The sequence below is a fragment of the Juglans regia genome, chromosome 4 (assembly GCF_001411555.2).
Source record: "Juglans regia cultivar Chandler chromosome 4, Walnut 2.0, whole genome shotgun sequence".
Classification (NCBI taxonomy): domain Eukaryota; kingdom Viridiplantae; phylum Streptophyta; class Magnoliopsida; order Fagales; family Juglandaceae; genus Juglans; species Juglans regia.
Window position 1 is genome coordinate 5,918,875 of NC_049904.1, and position 15,164 is coordinate 5,934,038.

Sequence of the window (15,164 nt, forward strand, 5' to 3'; positions counted from 1 at the left end):
TACCAAAGTGGCCGGGCATCATGCCCACAAAGGAACTCCCATATCTTATCAAGAAATGATAGTTATAATGGTAAGTAAGTATTAATTATGTAATTATTTTATAAAAAATAAAAAATATGATATTTATATAAAAAATAATAATTTATTAATATTAAATTTTATTTTATTTTTTAAAACGACTGCACAATATTTACGTGCTCTATAACTATATATATATATATATATATATATATTACTATATTTTATTTTTGGGCAAGTAAATCCCATGATATCAAAACAAACGGGCCGACTTTTTCTTGCCATGAAACCTTACAGTACAAGTAATGGCTAGGCGTAGAATTGTTAAAAATCCATGGAGAAATACGCAAAGGTTTCCGAAGATATTTGAAGTACTACTCCCAAATAACGAAAGGTTTACACAGAAAGACTTGATCAATGGAAAGACAAACACACGTACTACTCCTACCCTGAAAGGGTTAACACGTACATTAATTAATAGTCCTTAAAACAAACAAGCGTGAAGATGTAAAAATAAAACAAGCACACTAGAAGACTTATACCATGATGATGAAACAGCTAAACAACTAACTTATCTGCTAATCAAGCACACCACGTACAACTTGAGCATGATCTAGCTTCCCAAACGGACACCTTTGTAGCTGTTCATGGAAGACATGCACGCGCGTAACAGACGGATCAGGTAGTAGAAATTAAGCCCATTATTTAGGATTCTCATAATAAGCGTAGATGGTGTAGTAGGTCTGCAACATGGTTAGCAATAACAGGACACCGGCTGCCGATGACGAAATGAGTGACCATGGCGAATTAAAGTACCTATGCTTGAGCACTTTCCACTTGTCCCTATAACGACGGTTTACCTTTACGAAAAAGTTGTATAAATAAAACTGATCGGTTTCAACATCCATCTCCTTCCCCAACTTGTTGATGAATTGCACGACCTCGCTGTTCTTCCCATCATAATCGTCAATGATGTTTTGTTCGTAAAGGTACTCGACGTCCTTGGCTGTGTTTACTAAGCAGTCCAAGAAATAGACGTAAACTGTGATGTACTTGGAGCTTTTGTTGTCCAACTGCTCGAATGCCCGACAGTTCACCATGAAAGAGTGCATGAAGTAGTCGATGGTTATTTTGGGCATCTCAATCACTCCGTTCTTGAATTTCACAGCCAAGAAATTGTCGGCCCCCTCCCGCAGTTCGATCTTAATCCCTGCTTTGAGCAGCTTCGTGATGCGGTATATCACCGGTACTGGTTCTGTTTTTTTCTTCACTGGTGGTTTATCTAGATCGGGGGTGATAAAACTTCCCCGAACCAAGTCCAGCAAGTGCAATCTGTCATTGAGTTTCTTGCTCATCTTTTTGAGATCTTCATCGGATCTGCGCATTACCTTGTTAAAGAATCTCAAAGCAAGCAAGGACAAAGGATAGTCCTCCTCATCAGGCATTTTGGAAGTTTCAAATAACTTTTTCAGAACAACAAAGGGGATCTGATTCTCAAGCAGAAGAAGATCCCCGTAGAACTGTGGAATTGCTCATGCAACGGAGGCGAGAGGGTGGTCGGACTCGATATTTCTCGATTTTCCAAGTACTCGAAACAATTCTAATATAAAACAGCCATCAAGAACCAGCATTTTGAGGAATTCGGGATCCTTGATCTTCTCGGACATGAGCTCAATCTTTTGAACTTCTGGAAGTATGATTTCCATCAATTCTTTCATGCTTTTTCCGGCGTCGGACTGTAGAATGCTACAGAACTCCTGCTTGTGCTTTTGTAGCACTTGGAGGTGTTTGTGTTTCGCGTCGTTCTTGCAGTTGTAGTGCCCGATGGAGACAACGCGGGGCTCGAACCATTTCTTGCCGCTAATCTCGACGAGTGCCTTGGGAACACTGTAGATGCAGCAATTCTGTGTGGAAGTATCGGAGGCCCGGCCTTTTTCCAAGTCATGAATTCTATAAATCTACAAACGTTCGAACGAGAAATTGTGATACATTCGAACATATATGAGGAAAGTGCGGGAACTTTCCCGCTAGATTTCATGTTATATCATAAGAAGGGTACGTTCGAACGTGTATTTTAAACGTCCGAACGTTCTGGGCGGGAATAATTTTAGAATTAACGTTCGGACGTTTAAAGTTAACGTTCGAACGTTTAAACTAATAATTTTAGAACTTAATCAGTACGCGCACGGGAGGATGCCCATTATTTCTTTTCTCCCGTGCGCGCAACAGAAAGAGAAAGAGAGAGAGAGAGAGAGAGAGAGAGATTTCGACGAGAGAGAGAGAGAGAGAGAGAGTTAGAGAGAGAGAGAGTTAGAGTGAGAGAGAGTTGAGTTAGAGAGTGAGAGAGAGGTGAGTTTTGGTAAGATAATATTTTTATTTCTTGTCTTTATTTAAATTTTATGATATTTATAGAATGTGTTTTTGTTATAGAATATTTCTAATAAGTTTGTGTTGTATTTTTTTGAAGGATTGCTTGTTTTGGGAAGTTTGAAGATTTTGATTTGTAAGAGGATATTGTGAGTGCTAGGTATATTTCTAAACTTTATCAATATGTTGTTGTGATTTGATGCTTACTTTTTATCATATTGTGATTATTGTTTGTATAGTTTGTAAATAGTTTGTGAGTTATTCTAAATATGTTGTGATATAAATTTGAAATATTGTGTTTATTATTAAAAATATATTGTCATTAGGCTTTGTTAATACATGTTTATTGCTTATTCAAGTTTAGAAATATGTTAATACATGTGGCATGTTATTTTGTGAATATATTGTGAGTTATCACTTTTATATGTTGTGATATGGATTTGATATATTGTGATAATAGTATTTAAGTATGATAATTAAATATTTATAATAATAATTAATATATAAGTAATAACAAGCATAAAAGTAACTCTTTAAGAATTATAATAATTAAAATTATTGTATAACCATTGAAATTTAAGTATGATAATTAAATATTTATAATAATAATTAATATATAAGTAATAACAAGCATAAAAGTAACTCTTTAAGAATTATAATAATTAAAATTATTGTATAACCATCGAAATTTAAGTATGATAATTAAATATTTATAATAATAATTAATATATAAGTAATAACAAGCATAAAAGTAACTCTTTAAGAATTATAATAATTAAAATTATAGTATAACTTTTGAAATTAAGTATATCAATTAAAATTATACTTTAAGAATGATGATCTTGTACACAACGAGGAAATATTATCTTGAAGAAATGTTGAAATTTCAATTTAATTGCTTGACTGTCATAGTCTCTTCGGCCTTGAGAGTTGTCAAGGTCGGACAGTTTGTGACGGTTAAGTAATTAGACTAAAATTTAAACATTTCTTCAAGATAATTCTCCCTCGTTGTGTACAAGGCACGAAACTTAGGGTCACATAATTATCTTCCATCTCTCTTTAATTTAACAATATAACACTACTTGAAGGTAACATTGTTAATGTAAACAACATGGAGACATTGTTAGTATGATTTTTTGCTAGATGCGTGTGACATTGCATAAATACCTTTAGACCCGTTCGGGAATCAGTGTACATTTATGTGTCCACTGATTCCTGAATTGTCCAGTGTGGACAGTTTGAGATTATATTATCTGTATTACACATTTTTGTTACTCGCTACTTTCCACGTTTAATATGAAGTTACGGTATCTTCTTCTATTGTTTCTTCGGGTATACTGTTCGTAGGGTCACAATCCCGATATTTGAACATGTATACTTGGAGAATTATGGGGAGGTGCTGCCGGAATTTCTACTAACGTGGAAATTAGTAGAGTGACGAGATTTGTGTAATATGGAGAATATAATCTCGAATGGGATAGGACCAACTACCTTATCAAAAAAGTAATGAGAATTGGAGGCAAGACATGTGCGCTCATGGCGAGATGTTCCGAATGAGATTAAGGAGCACATTTGAAGTCGTGTGCTGGTGAGTTTACTTTTCAGTACATTTTTTTCACTTAGATTAATCTATTATATTTTTTACCTGATTCCCTTGTTAGGATGAATTCGACCTCGACTTTAGCCGTAGCGAGGATTTGAGAACCGTGAATGAGTTGATGGCTACACTATTCCGACGTCACAAAGGACGATGTCATGACCACTTCAAGAAGTTTGAGACGTTGGAAGAGGCTGCGCAGTCTCCTTTTCAGCAGATGAAGTTAGATGATTGGAGAAAGTGTTGTGATCTTTTCGCATCTCCAGATTATCAGGTATTTTACATTTATATCTTTAAATTATTTACATTCATATTCGTTTTATACATTATATGTATACATATTACAATTAACATTTTTAATATATTTTGTAGCACTTGAGTTCTACAAATGCACAGAATAGATCCGTTCTGACTGTCCACCATCGTGCCGGTTCAAGGTCATTCCACCGTCTTGCTGAAAAAATGGTAATTAAAAAATTATAGAATTTATTTATTTTCCTGATATTCTTTCTGATAAGTACTAACATTATCTTTTTAAAATTGCTAATATTGTCGCTTTGTTAGAAACGTGATGATCCTGAAAACTTTTCCCTCGTTCATGTCTATGCTGCTGCTCACACTAATGAGCATAGTGAGTGGATGGATCCTGTCGCTGCAGATAATTATGTAAGCAGTGTTAATTTTGTTAAATAAATTTTTTATAGAACATTTTAATAGTTTATTTCTTATTTCTATTTCTTTTAATACGTTACTAATTATTTACGATCATTACCTTTTAAATTGCAGAACAAAATGTTGGAGATGCAGTCGACTTCTGCGGAATCCTCTCCTAGTGACATAGACATATTCACCCAAGTGCTCGGGCCGCAGTCTAGTATGGCAAGAGGTTTGGGACGATCTATCAAGCATAAATGTTCATCCTCCTCAACCTCATCGGCTTCACAAATTAATAATCTTACAGCAGATTTAGAAGCTGCACGGCGTGAGAATGAGTATATGAGGTCGAGACAGCAAGAGTTAGAGTCTCTCTTAGAACGACAGTCTCATTTAGAGACGCGTTTGCAGGACCAACAGAGAGACCAGGAGGAAAGAATACGCAGTGAAGTGCAAGAGCAAGTGCAACGAGAGATGATGGTGCAAATGGAGCGTGTTATGTCGTTGCAACAGAATCCCCGTGGGCGAGGGAAAAAGAAGAAATAAATTTTATCAATATTTCTGACTAGTTTTAATATCTAATTTTGTACTTTTATAAGACATTGTTACTTCTTAATTGGGTATGTAATATGATACTATTGGTATTTTGTTTTTAAATTTTATGAAATTAGTATTTCTGATCTGTACGTTCGAATGTAAATAAAAATCGTTCGAACGTTGGTTCACACTGTACCAAACGTTCGAACGTAAATACAATTGAATCGTTCGAACGTTAAACCGACTAACGTTCGAACAAAGAACTTGCATTCGGACGCTCCTTCGTTTACATTCGAAATAACGTCCGAACATTAAACGCGCTACGTTTGAACATTTACGTTTACGTTCGAACAAATATTCGAACGTTTATTGTAATTAACGTTCGGACGCATTAACATGCGAACGTAAATATGATACGTTCGAACGATATACAACAAACGTCAACTTCTCTCATTCGAACGCCAATCGGGTCGGGTATAACGTCCGAACGTTTAATTTTACGTCCGAACGTGATTTTCTGTGACAGTTCATAACCGTCACAAAAAAAGGAACGTTCGAACGTTGTACCGAACGGAACACTTCCAACCGTCACTAAAAATATTTTTTGTGACGGTTGAACAGTAAACCGTCACCAAATGTTTTCTGTGACGCACTTTACGTGACGGTCATGGTGACGGTTTCAAACCGTCACCAAATATGTTTAGTGACGGTTTGCCATTTTTTTGTGACAGTTTCCTCTGTCACAAAATACACATTCTGTTGTAGTGACATTTTATATATCTATAACTATATACTACATTGTATAGTATGATAGTATAATACTTTAAATGAGAACATAATAATATAGTATATAAACTATACCACATATATAAATCAATAATATGTATTAAATTGTTACTTATTAAATTCTTTATTATACACTAACTTATAATATAATATATATATATACTACATTTTATATATCTATAACTATATACTACATTGTATATATATATATAAAGACAATCAGAATGTGTATTTTGGACACCTATCTTGATGTCTGAAGATACGTACAGCCCACTTCATAGCCACAAATGCAATAAATGAAGGTTCGCAACTACAACGTGATCACCAAGCTAGCTAGCTAGTCGGTCTTGTATTTTTTAATTTTCTTAAGACATAATTTATATTATACTTATAATTTGAATAATAATCATATTCTAACTAAATTAGTATGAATATATTATATATACTTACTCCATGTTATATATTAAACTTCATAGTATCTGTATATTAAATTTTTTTAATCTTTACTTAAAATTAAGATCATAAACTTATAAATTTCTTGTTAAACATATTCAATAAAAATTCAAAAACAATAGTCACAATATTTTAAATCCATATCACAGAATATTCACAATATTCTCACAACAATATTTATACACATATTAATTCATCAATGAACACCATAAACTCACAAACTATTCACAAAATTCACAAACAATAATCACAATTATTTCAAGAGTAAGCATAAAATCACAACAACATGTATAAAGATATTGCTAAACTTTAGAAATATAACAAGCACTCACAAATTCAAAAAAACCAATTAATCTAATTGTCAATAATATTATATAACATCCTAATATATAACATAAACATTTATAATATAATATATTATAGATAATATTTTGAACATTAAATTGACAAACGTTCGAACGTAATAATAATTACGTTCGAACGTTATGTGTATATAAGGCCAAAACCGAACGTCGAAACGACATTTCCAATCCATCGTCTACTTCGTTACATGCCAACACGCCTCCATCACCACCACCGTCAACTCCGCCACAACCGTCACTAAAAGATAGGCATTCATCTTTTATTCAAATAACATGTATTTTATTGAGATTTGGATTGAGTTTTGTTTAAAACCAGATAAGTGGTGGCCGGATTTTTAACTCCATTTTCCGGCCACCACAGCTAGTCATTGGCCGAATAGTCACCGTAGAAATGTTTCTTGAAATGTAAACTTCATTTCTACGGTGACATTTCTGCATTTAGAACCTTGTAGAGAAATTTTTGAGATTTCAATAATGGCTAAGTCGACTCAGCCATTCTGCGCCGTAACGTTCGAACGTTTCACCAAGACGTTCGAACGTACGACATTTAAATTACAAAGCCGTTACGGCTTCTACGTTCGAACATTCATTGTCTTACATTCGAACGTCATTTTCATCAATTTTACATCTCAACATTTAATGTATACATCCGGACGTACTACTTTTTAAATATTATTAAATGACATACGCTCGAACGTGAGTATTTTACTTTCGCATGTAAATCACATACGGTCAGACGTTTAATTATAACGTCCGAACGTAGTGATTTTTTGCTTTATTCATGCTTCGACATTCATATTTACATTCACACATAAAACAAATACGTTCAAACGTATAACATAAACGTTTGAACGTATATGTTTTACATTCGAACTTAAATTTATTTACATTATTTTACGTGCGAACGTATAAATAAAAGTCAAAACGTTTTATCTTTAACGTTCGAATGTTTATTTTGCTATGTTCGAACGTTAATGTAGAGCAGCTTAAAATTAACACAAAAAAATGCATTAATGTAAATAAATTTTTTTCATTTTCTATTTTCAGGATATGGCTCTTCCACTGTATACTAGGAAACGAGGGAGGGAAGGAGCCACGTCGGACACTGCTCGTATCGGAGCTCGTACTGTTATGGTAGAGTGAAAGGTCTTGATTAATGAGTTTGACGAACTTTGTTGGCAGCAGACAAACCTGAGAGATGTTTTCGTCAGTAGAGGCTGGGGAAATATCTGCACATTGAGGGGGAAGGTATATCTCTCAATGGTTCAGGAATTCTATATGGAGATGTGTGACATGCCTCAGGATGCATCCTCTCACACCGTGACTGTACGCGGTGTTTCCATTGAGGTATCACCAGATGTCATCGGTGAGCACCTCGGGATTCGTCGAGGAGTTGAGACATTTGTACACTCAACACCCCGTGAGGATGTAGGCACTTCTACATCATCTACTGGCCGCCCATTTGAGCCAGCATCAGCCAGAGATGCAGGCCAGTCAGAGGCTGAGGATACTGGCGTCGAGGCTTGGGATGATGACAAAGACGAGGATTTCTACATCCTCACTGGGAGGGACCGCATGTAGATCGAGCGGAAGAACGCCTTCAACCAGAACCATCTGCTGCATTTCTTCTGCATGTTGCACCTTATTGTTGCAACAAATGTCGATCCCGTGGCACATAAAACCACATTTAGTCGGCTTCAGGCACAATTTTTTATACGAGTGGCATGTGGAGATCCTATAGATTTGCCACTGCACATCTTTGAGAAGATCCGTTACGAGGCGAGCATCGTTTCCACGGATAATCTCCCATACGGTGTCCTAATCAGCCGACTATTACTTGCATGGGGAGTGCCGACCCTGCCAAAGGAGCGGGTCAAAGATCAGATGAGCCCCCTCGACATGACCATGCATTGACGTAGAATTGGACAGGCAAGGGGACGTTAGCCACCCCCTGTAGAGGATCTAGTTCCTTCGATGCAGCCTGAGCCAGGTCATGTCGAGAGTAGTAGTCAGCATACGCCGAGTACATCTGCAGGAGATGTGCGGCCTGCTTGGGTTGATGCGGTCATCTCACAGTTGACTGCGCATATCGATCATAAGATCGATCGATCGCTCGAGGCTATATCGGCGTCTGTTGCCAAACTCACCCATCGTGTAACTATCCTCAACGACAAGGTTGATACCTTGACTGAGGAGGTACGGAGTTCGACTTTTGCCGATAACGTTATCATCTGACTGTTGTTTACTACATTCTATCAAATTTTGTATTTTATTTTTAATATTTGTAAAGAAAAATATTATTGAATATTTCCATCGTTTTTTAATTTCAATTTTTAATCTTCTTTGATGTTATATTTTCCAACTTTAATACTAAATCACTGCATCTCAAATATATATAAACATAAATATATATTTATATATTACAAATTGTGTATATATAAATATATACAATTCAATTTTTTAGACTTGTTCACAAATTATGCACAATAAAAACCACATAACTGTTAAATTAAAGTCATATTTAATTTAAATTTACAATGAATGTTCTAACGTTATTACTTAACGTTCGAACATTGGCGCAAACATTTTACGTTCGAACGTAAATAGACATAACGTTCGAACGTATATGTGACGTTCGAACGTATATGTGACGTTCGAACCTATATTTCCCATACGTTGGAACGTAAAAAAATCTCATCTATCTTTAATGATGGTTTCAAGAAACTGTCACAGAAAATGCCTTTTAGTGACGGTTTAGGGACTGTCACAATTTTTCAACCGTCACTAAAAAGCAATTGTGTTGTAGTGCTTGTACCTATTTTTATCCAACGTCTAGCCTTTTTTTATTTTTATTAATCTATTATCCAACTAGTCGTGCATAAAAAATTTATAATTTTTTAAAATTCTGTTTACAATATTATTGCAAAGTTTAATAAATTTCCTTGCATTCTTCGATTAGTCATTTTAATAAATTTGATACTAAGAAATGAATTTCAAACTTTTAAAATTCTTAATTGTTGTTAATAGATGTTAGTTAAATTAATTTTAATTTCTAATTTTTTTTTTCTGAAAACAATTTTAATTTCTAATTAAAGGTTGCGCTCCTAGCTGTTTTTTATAATTATTTGCAAATCGGCCGTGTCCTATAAGACAAAAATCAACTGGACCTTCTCACTTTTATTTTTTTTTTTGAAAATAACTTCAAAAACTTTCTATTGAAATTACATGTTACAACTTGTATCATCAAGAAGGCATCCCACAATGAATTTCGGGACCTCTTCTATTCAAACTAGTTCTTTTCCTATCTCTAAAGCTTTCTTTGCTAAAGTATGGGCTATTGTGTTCTTTTTTCTACTAGCAAATTGAATAAACCAGTGTGTCCTATTTCTCACTTATATTCTCTATTGCTTTATCGAAAATGTTGAATGTTGTCCGACAAAGAAATAGACTAGCATTTATGATACCTCTAATAAAATGAGGAGTGAGCTAGGGGCCATGGCTATGTTCTGTAGAAGAAGGCGTAACCAAGCAATAATTCAATTTGATTGATCTTACTAGGTGATCTCGAATAAGGATGATTTTCTCGTGATGTTTGAAATTTTCGAGCAGTGTGTCTGTTGAATTAGATTTGTTTGGTGATCTTGAGCAATGATTGAATTCTTACGCTGTTCGGTATTACCGATCAATGTGTCTGTTAGACTAGACTTGTTCAGTAATCCTAATAAATGATCATTTTCTTGAGATGTTTGGAATTGCTGAGCAACGTATTGGTCAGATTAGTCTTTCTCGGTGATCCTAAGCAGTGATTATTTTCTCGCAATAGTCGAAATTTTTTAACAATGTGTCGGTCAGATTGCCCTTGCTTGATGACCCTGGGCAAGGGCTAAATTTGTATGCAATGTGTTGGTTGGACTATGCAAGGAACGTATGTTCAAGAGAATGTGTTGCTGCCCTTTTTATATAGGAAAATATAATCTTCCAAATGCATGTCAATTAGAACTAATCATTAAAACTAAGAATAATCGAAGAAAAATAATAACTCTTAATATGATAATGAACTAAACAATATGAAAATATTTTAGAGTTTTATTAATTATGGACAAAAAGGTAGCACATCAAACATAAACTTCAAGGTCAAAGAGGTAATTTTACCCATCAAACACATTAAAACCTCAAGGACAAAAAGGTAATTTTCTCATCAAACACAAGCCTCAAGGACAAGAAAGTAATTTTCCATCAAATTCAAACTACTATTCATACTTCTAGAATACAAATTGTGAAAGAGTTGGGAGAGAAAATGGCAGCAAACAAATTGTGCACGACGAAAAAGCGATGCACGGCTAGCAGGGATAAACAAGTAATTAACAAACCTAAAACAAATTTCACTATTCACATGCCCAAAGACTTTATTTTCAGGATAATGGACAAGAAGTTAACATAAATGGATAATAAGAAAATGTTTTTTTGTGTCTTTGATTTCAATATGCATGGGAGCGTCCATTTTCCATTACAAGTATAGTGCACTCATTTTAAAAATGAGTAGATTTATTATTAAAAAAAAATATATTTTTTAATTTAGATATCATATTTATTATTTTTTAATTAAGTATTTAATATTTACATATTTTATGACTATAAATATTATTTTTCCTCTATAATTATCTCTATTTTCACGTGGGCTTGAGGAATTCATGTCACATTGTCAAGTTAGGGGAGGATTTAGGAGCATCTTATTGAAATTTAGGGTCCCACAAATTTATCAGGGGGAACATCATTAGGTGAGAAGTTGACTTCAAGGTTGACTTCATTTTTAGGATACTATACAAAGAGATGAGAGCATTCCCATTGGGTTCTCCATATCTCTCTCATCCCTATAATTTAGGGAACATTTTAGGGTTTTGGAGAAACCCTCTCCATCCCAATTCTCATTTTGCGGTTTGTGTTTACAGTGTGTACAGTCTTTCCCATATATGGGGAATGACTGTACAGCCTCATTGCATTCAGTTTGGCCCCTCTCTTGCAATACCAAAGATCGTAGCCCCTCTGCATCGGCAATTTTTGTAAATTTGATTTCAGTTTCTTCAAAATCGTTACCGTTTCTCTCTTCCCTCATTTTCTTGTATGTTTCTTGGAACAGCTCTCTCCTTCTCTGTTTATCTCTTCCCTTTTTTCTTCCTCCCAACGCCATGATCAAGGTAAGTATGCGATGGAGAGCCTACAACTCTCTCTGCGTCGACGATGTCTTTGGTATTTGGCTATCGAGAAAGCTTGTAATGCTTTCACCAACTTCAATTTTTTTTTGGTCTCTCGTTTAGATTTATGATTTTGGGCTTTGTTTGAGGAAACCGCTTCTATTTTATTTTTTTTGCGTTGCCATTGATTTGTCTGTAGTATATTGGCTGTGTTGACTGTTTGGCTGCCGAGAAAGTGATGATGGTTTGACACTATGTTTTTTAATTACTCTGTTTCTCTCATTGTGAAACCAACCGTTTTTCTTGATCGATCTATTCATTTAGGTTTGGGATTGTGGATTTTTGAGGATGATCTGTGTTGGGTTTTTGGTTGTGTTCACTGTTTGGCTATCAAGAAGGTGACGAGTAATTTCACATGGATTTTTTTTTTAAAATTTGTTTCTCTCATTGTTGTCCAACTAATTTTGTTGATCGATTGTTTGTGGTTTGCTATTGTGGCTTTTTGAGGATACTCTGCGGTAGGTTTTTGGCTGTGTATGTGGTTGGTTGTATTGACTGTTTGGCTGCCGAGAAATTGATGATGTTATCACACAGATTTTTTTTTTTTTTAATTTGTTTCTCTCATTGCTGTCCAATTGTTGAGGAGAATTTGGTGGAGTTTGTGGTTATGGAATTTGTGGAGTTTTTTATTTTGAGGAGAATTTGGTGGAGTTTGTGGTTATGGAATTTGTGAGATTTTTGGTTTTGACGAGAATTTGGTGGAGTTTGTGCTTATAGAATTTGTGGGGTTATTAGTTTTGAAGAGAATTTGGTGGAGTTTGTGGTTATGGAATGTGATTTGTCATTGTTTGTGGTTATCCACTCATTAAGTTTGTCTGAATGTTTTTTACTGTGTTGGGTGAATTGATTGCTTTCCAACATTGGTTTCTTGATATCCAAAAAATGCATAGTTAATTCCTTAAACCAATTTAGTTTCATTGCTCTTTCCATAGGTAATTTGTTTTGTGTTGTTGGGTCCTTGTAGTGTTTCGTATCTCTCTGGGGATGGGGTTGTTATTAGGTTGTGATGATGATGTTATAGTGCGGGTTAATTCACAAGTGTTAATAAGGCCCCATCGATGTGTCGGGTAATGCTCACCCAAATTATCATATTGCAGTTTGTGGTACTTTCCAGAAAAGACAATGAACATTCAGGTAGGGTTTTGCAGCCATTCGATGTCAATGGCTCCTTACTTACACATGTTGTCAATATTTCCACCATTCTGAGCCCCATTTATTTATACATTCGATATAAATGCACTGAATGAGAATGCTCTTATTTAGCGTTATTGTAATTTTCATTGTTGTTTGGTTGTTTTTTGTGTGAATATGTGAATTGGTCAGTTTTGTTACATTGCTTTTTGCTGTGTCATTGTTTGAGAAAGTTCTCTCGTGATAGAAAAGTAATGTGTAAATTAAACTCCCTCAGTTGTGAAGATGAAAAAGCCTAGTGAGGATACAGGAAATTTATAGTGATTTCCTCAATAGCTAGGTAACCCGGACGGCCAACAAGTAGTGGTAACCGATTATTGCAGCCATGAGAAGGTGGCCAAATTTCGTAGATGTCACCATTTAGTTCCTGAGCCGGCGATGGAAAAACCCAAAACATCATACTTACGTGTCTAACATTTCAATGCATTTTTAGAAATGGATTCACAAGACTCTGGACATATGTACTTCACCAACTTCCTAAGTGAAGATCCACAACTAAACCCCACTTACGGTGGGCAAAGTAGAAACTCTCCTATGACTGTTGATGATTCTCCACCCTTACCCCATAAAGATCCTATCGGCATTAGGAAATCAGTCAAGGGTGTGAACTTCACCTTCGAAGAAAACAAGTTACTTGTCTCCAGGAAATTTATGGTCATTTCCTTAATGGCTAGGTAACCCGACGGCCAACAAGTAGTGGTAACCGGTTGTTGCAGCCATGAGAAGGTGGCCAAATTTCGTAGATGTCACCATTTAGTTCTTGAGCCGGCGATGGAAAAACCCAAAACTTCATACTTACGTGCCTAACATTTCAATGCATTTTGAAAAATGGATTCACAAGACTCTGGATATATGTACTTCACCAACCTCCTAAGTGAAGATCTTCAACTAAACCCCATTTATGGTGGGCAAAGTAGAAACTCTCCTATGACTGTTGATGATTCTCCACCCCTACCCCATAAGGATCCTATCGGCGTTAGGAAATCAGTCAGGGGTGCGAACTTCACCTTCGAAGAAAAGAAGTTAATTGTCTCCAGGAAATTTATGGTCATTTTCTCAATGGCTAGATAACCCAGACGGCCAACAAGTAGTGGTAACCGGTTGTTGCAACCATGAGAAGGTGGCCAAATTTCGTATATGTCACCATTTAGTTCCTAAGTCGGTGATGGAAAAACCCAAAACTTCATACTTACGTGTCTAACATTTCAATGCATTTTGATAAATGGATTCAAAAACTCTGGACATATGTATTTCACCAACCTCCTAAGTGAAGATCCTCAACTAAACCTCAACGGTGGGCAAAATAGAAACTCTCCTATGACTGTTGATGATTTTCCACCCCTACCCCATAACGATCCTATCGACGTTAGGAAATCAGTCAGGGGTGTGAACTTCACCTTCGAAGAAAACAAGTTACTTGTCTCCGCATGGCTTAATTGTAGCCTTGATGCTGTCCAGAGAACAGACCAAAAACACTCCCAACTTGAGAAAAAAAATTTGAATACTTCCAGTAGTTTAAAGAAACTACAAATGATCGGACCATAAAATTTTTAATACATCAATAGTCGGTTATTCAAAAGGTGATAAACAAATTTTGTGGAAAACTAGCCCAGGTTGAAGGGTTGAATCAAAGTAGCATGACCGAGCAAGACAAGGTAGAATATCCATACTCTTACTTTTTTATGAATAATTAATTTTTTTATACATTGGTTTAACATAAAGTTTTTTGTTTACATGCAAGTTTGACAAGGCCAAGGTTATGTACCAATCGCTAGAGAAATGCTCTTTCCAGTTCGAACATTATTGGCACCTGTTAAAGGACCAACCTAAATGGATTTGGCGTTCGACAAAGAAAGATCCAAAGCGAAAGAAGATGATGTCCCCATCCCCACCCCGAATCGATGTTCGGGCACTATGGTAGATTCAATTTTTGATCTCGAGGTGGAT

General features: G+C 35.4%; 1 protein-coding gene across 1 annotated transcript; it reads right to left on the reverse strand.

The window, feature by feature from the left end:
* Positions 1-719: 719 nt before the first annotated feature.
* On the reverse strand, positions 720-1,463 carry LOC108990570 (UPF0481 protein At3g47200-like). Its single transcript, XM_035689137.1, has one exon. The coding sequence runs from the start codon at positions 1,461-1,463 to the stop codon at positions 720-722; it is 744 nt and encodes a 247-aa protein (XP_035545030.1).
* Between the last annotated feature and the right edge of the window lie 13,701 nt (positions 1,464-15,164).

Bases quoted from the DNA above. Each gene is read 5' to 3' on its own strand.
- LOC108990570 (XM_035689137.1), bottom strand. From the start codon at position 1,463: ATGCCTGATGAGGAGGACTATCCTTTGTCCTTGCTTGCTTTGAGATTC.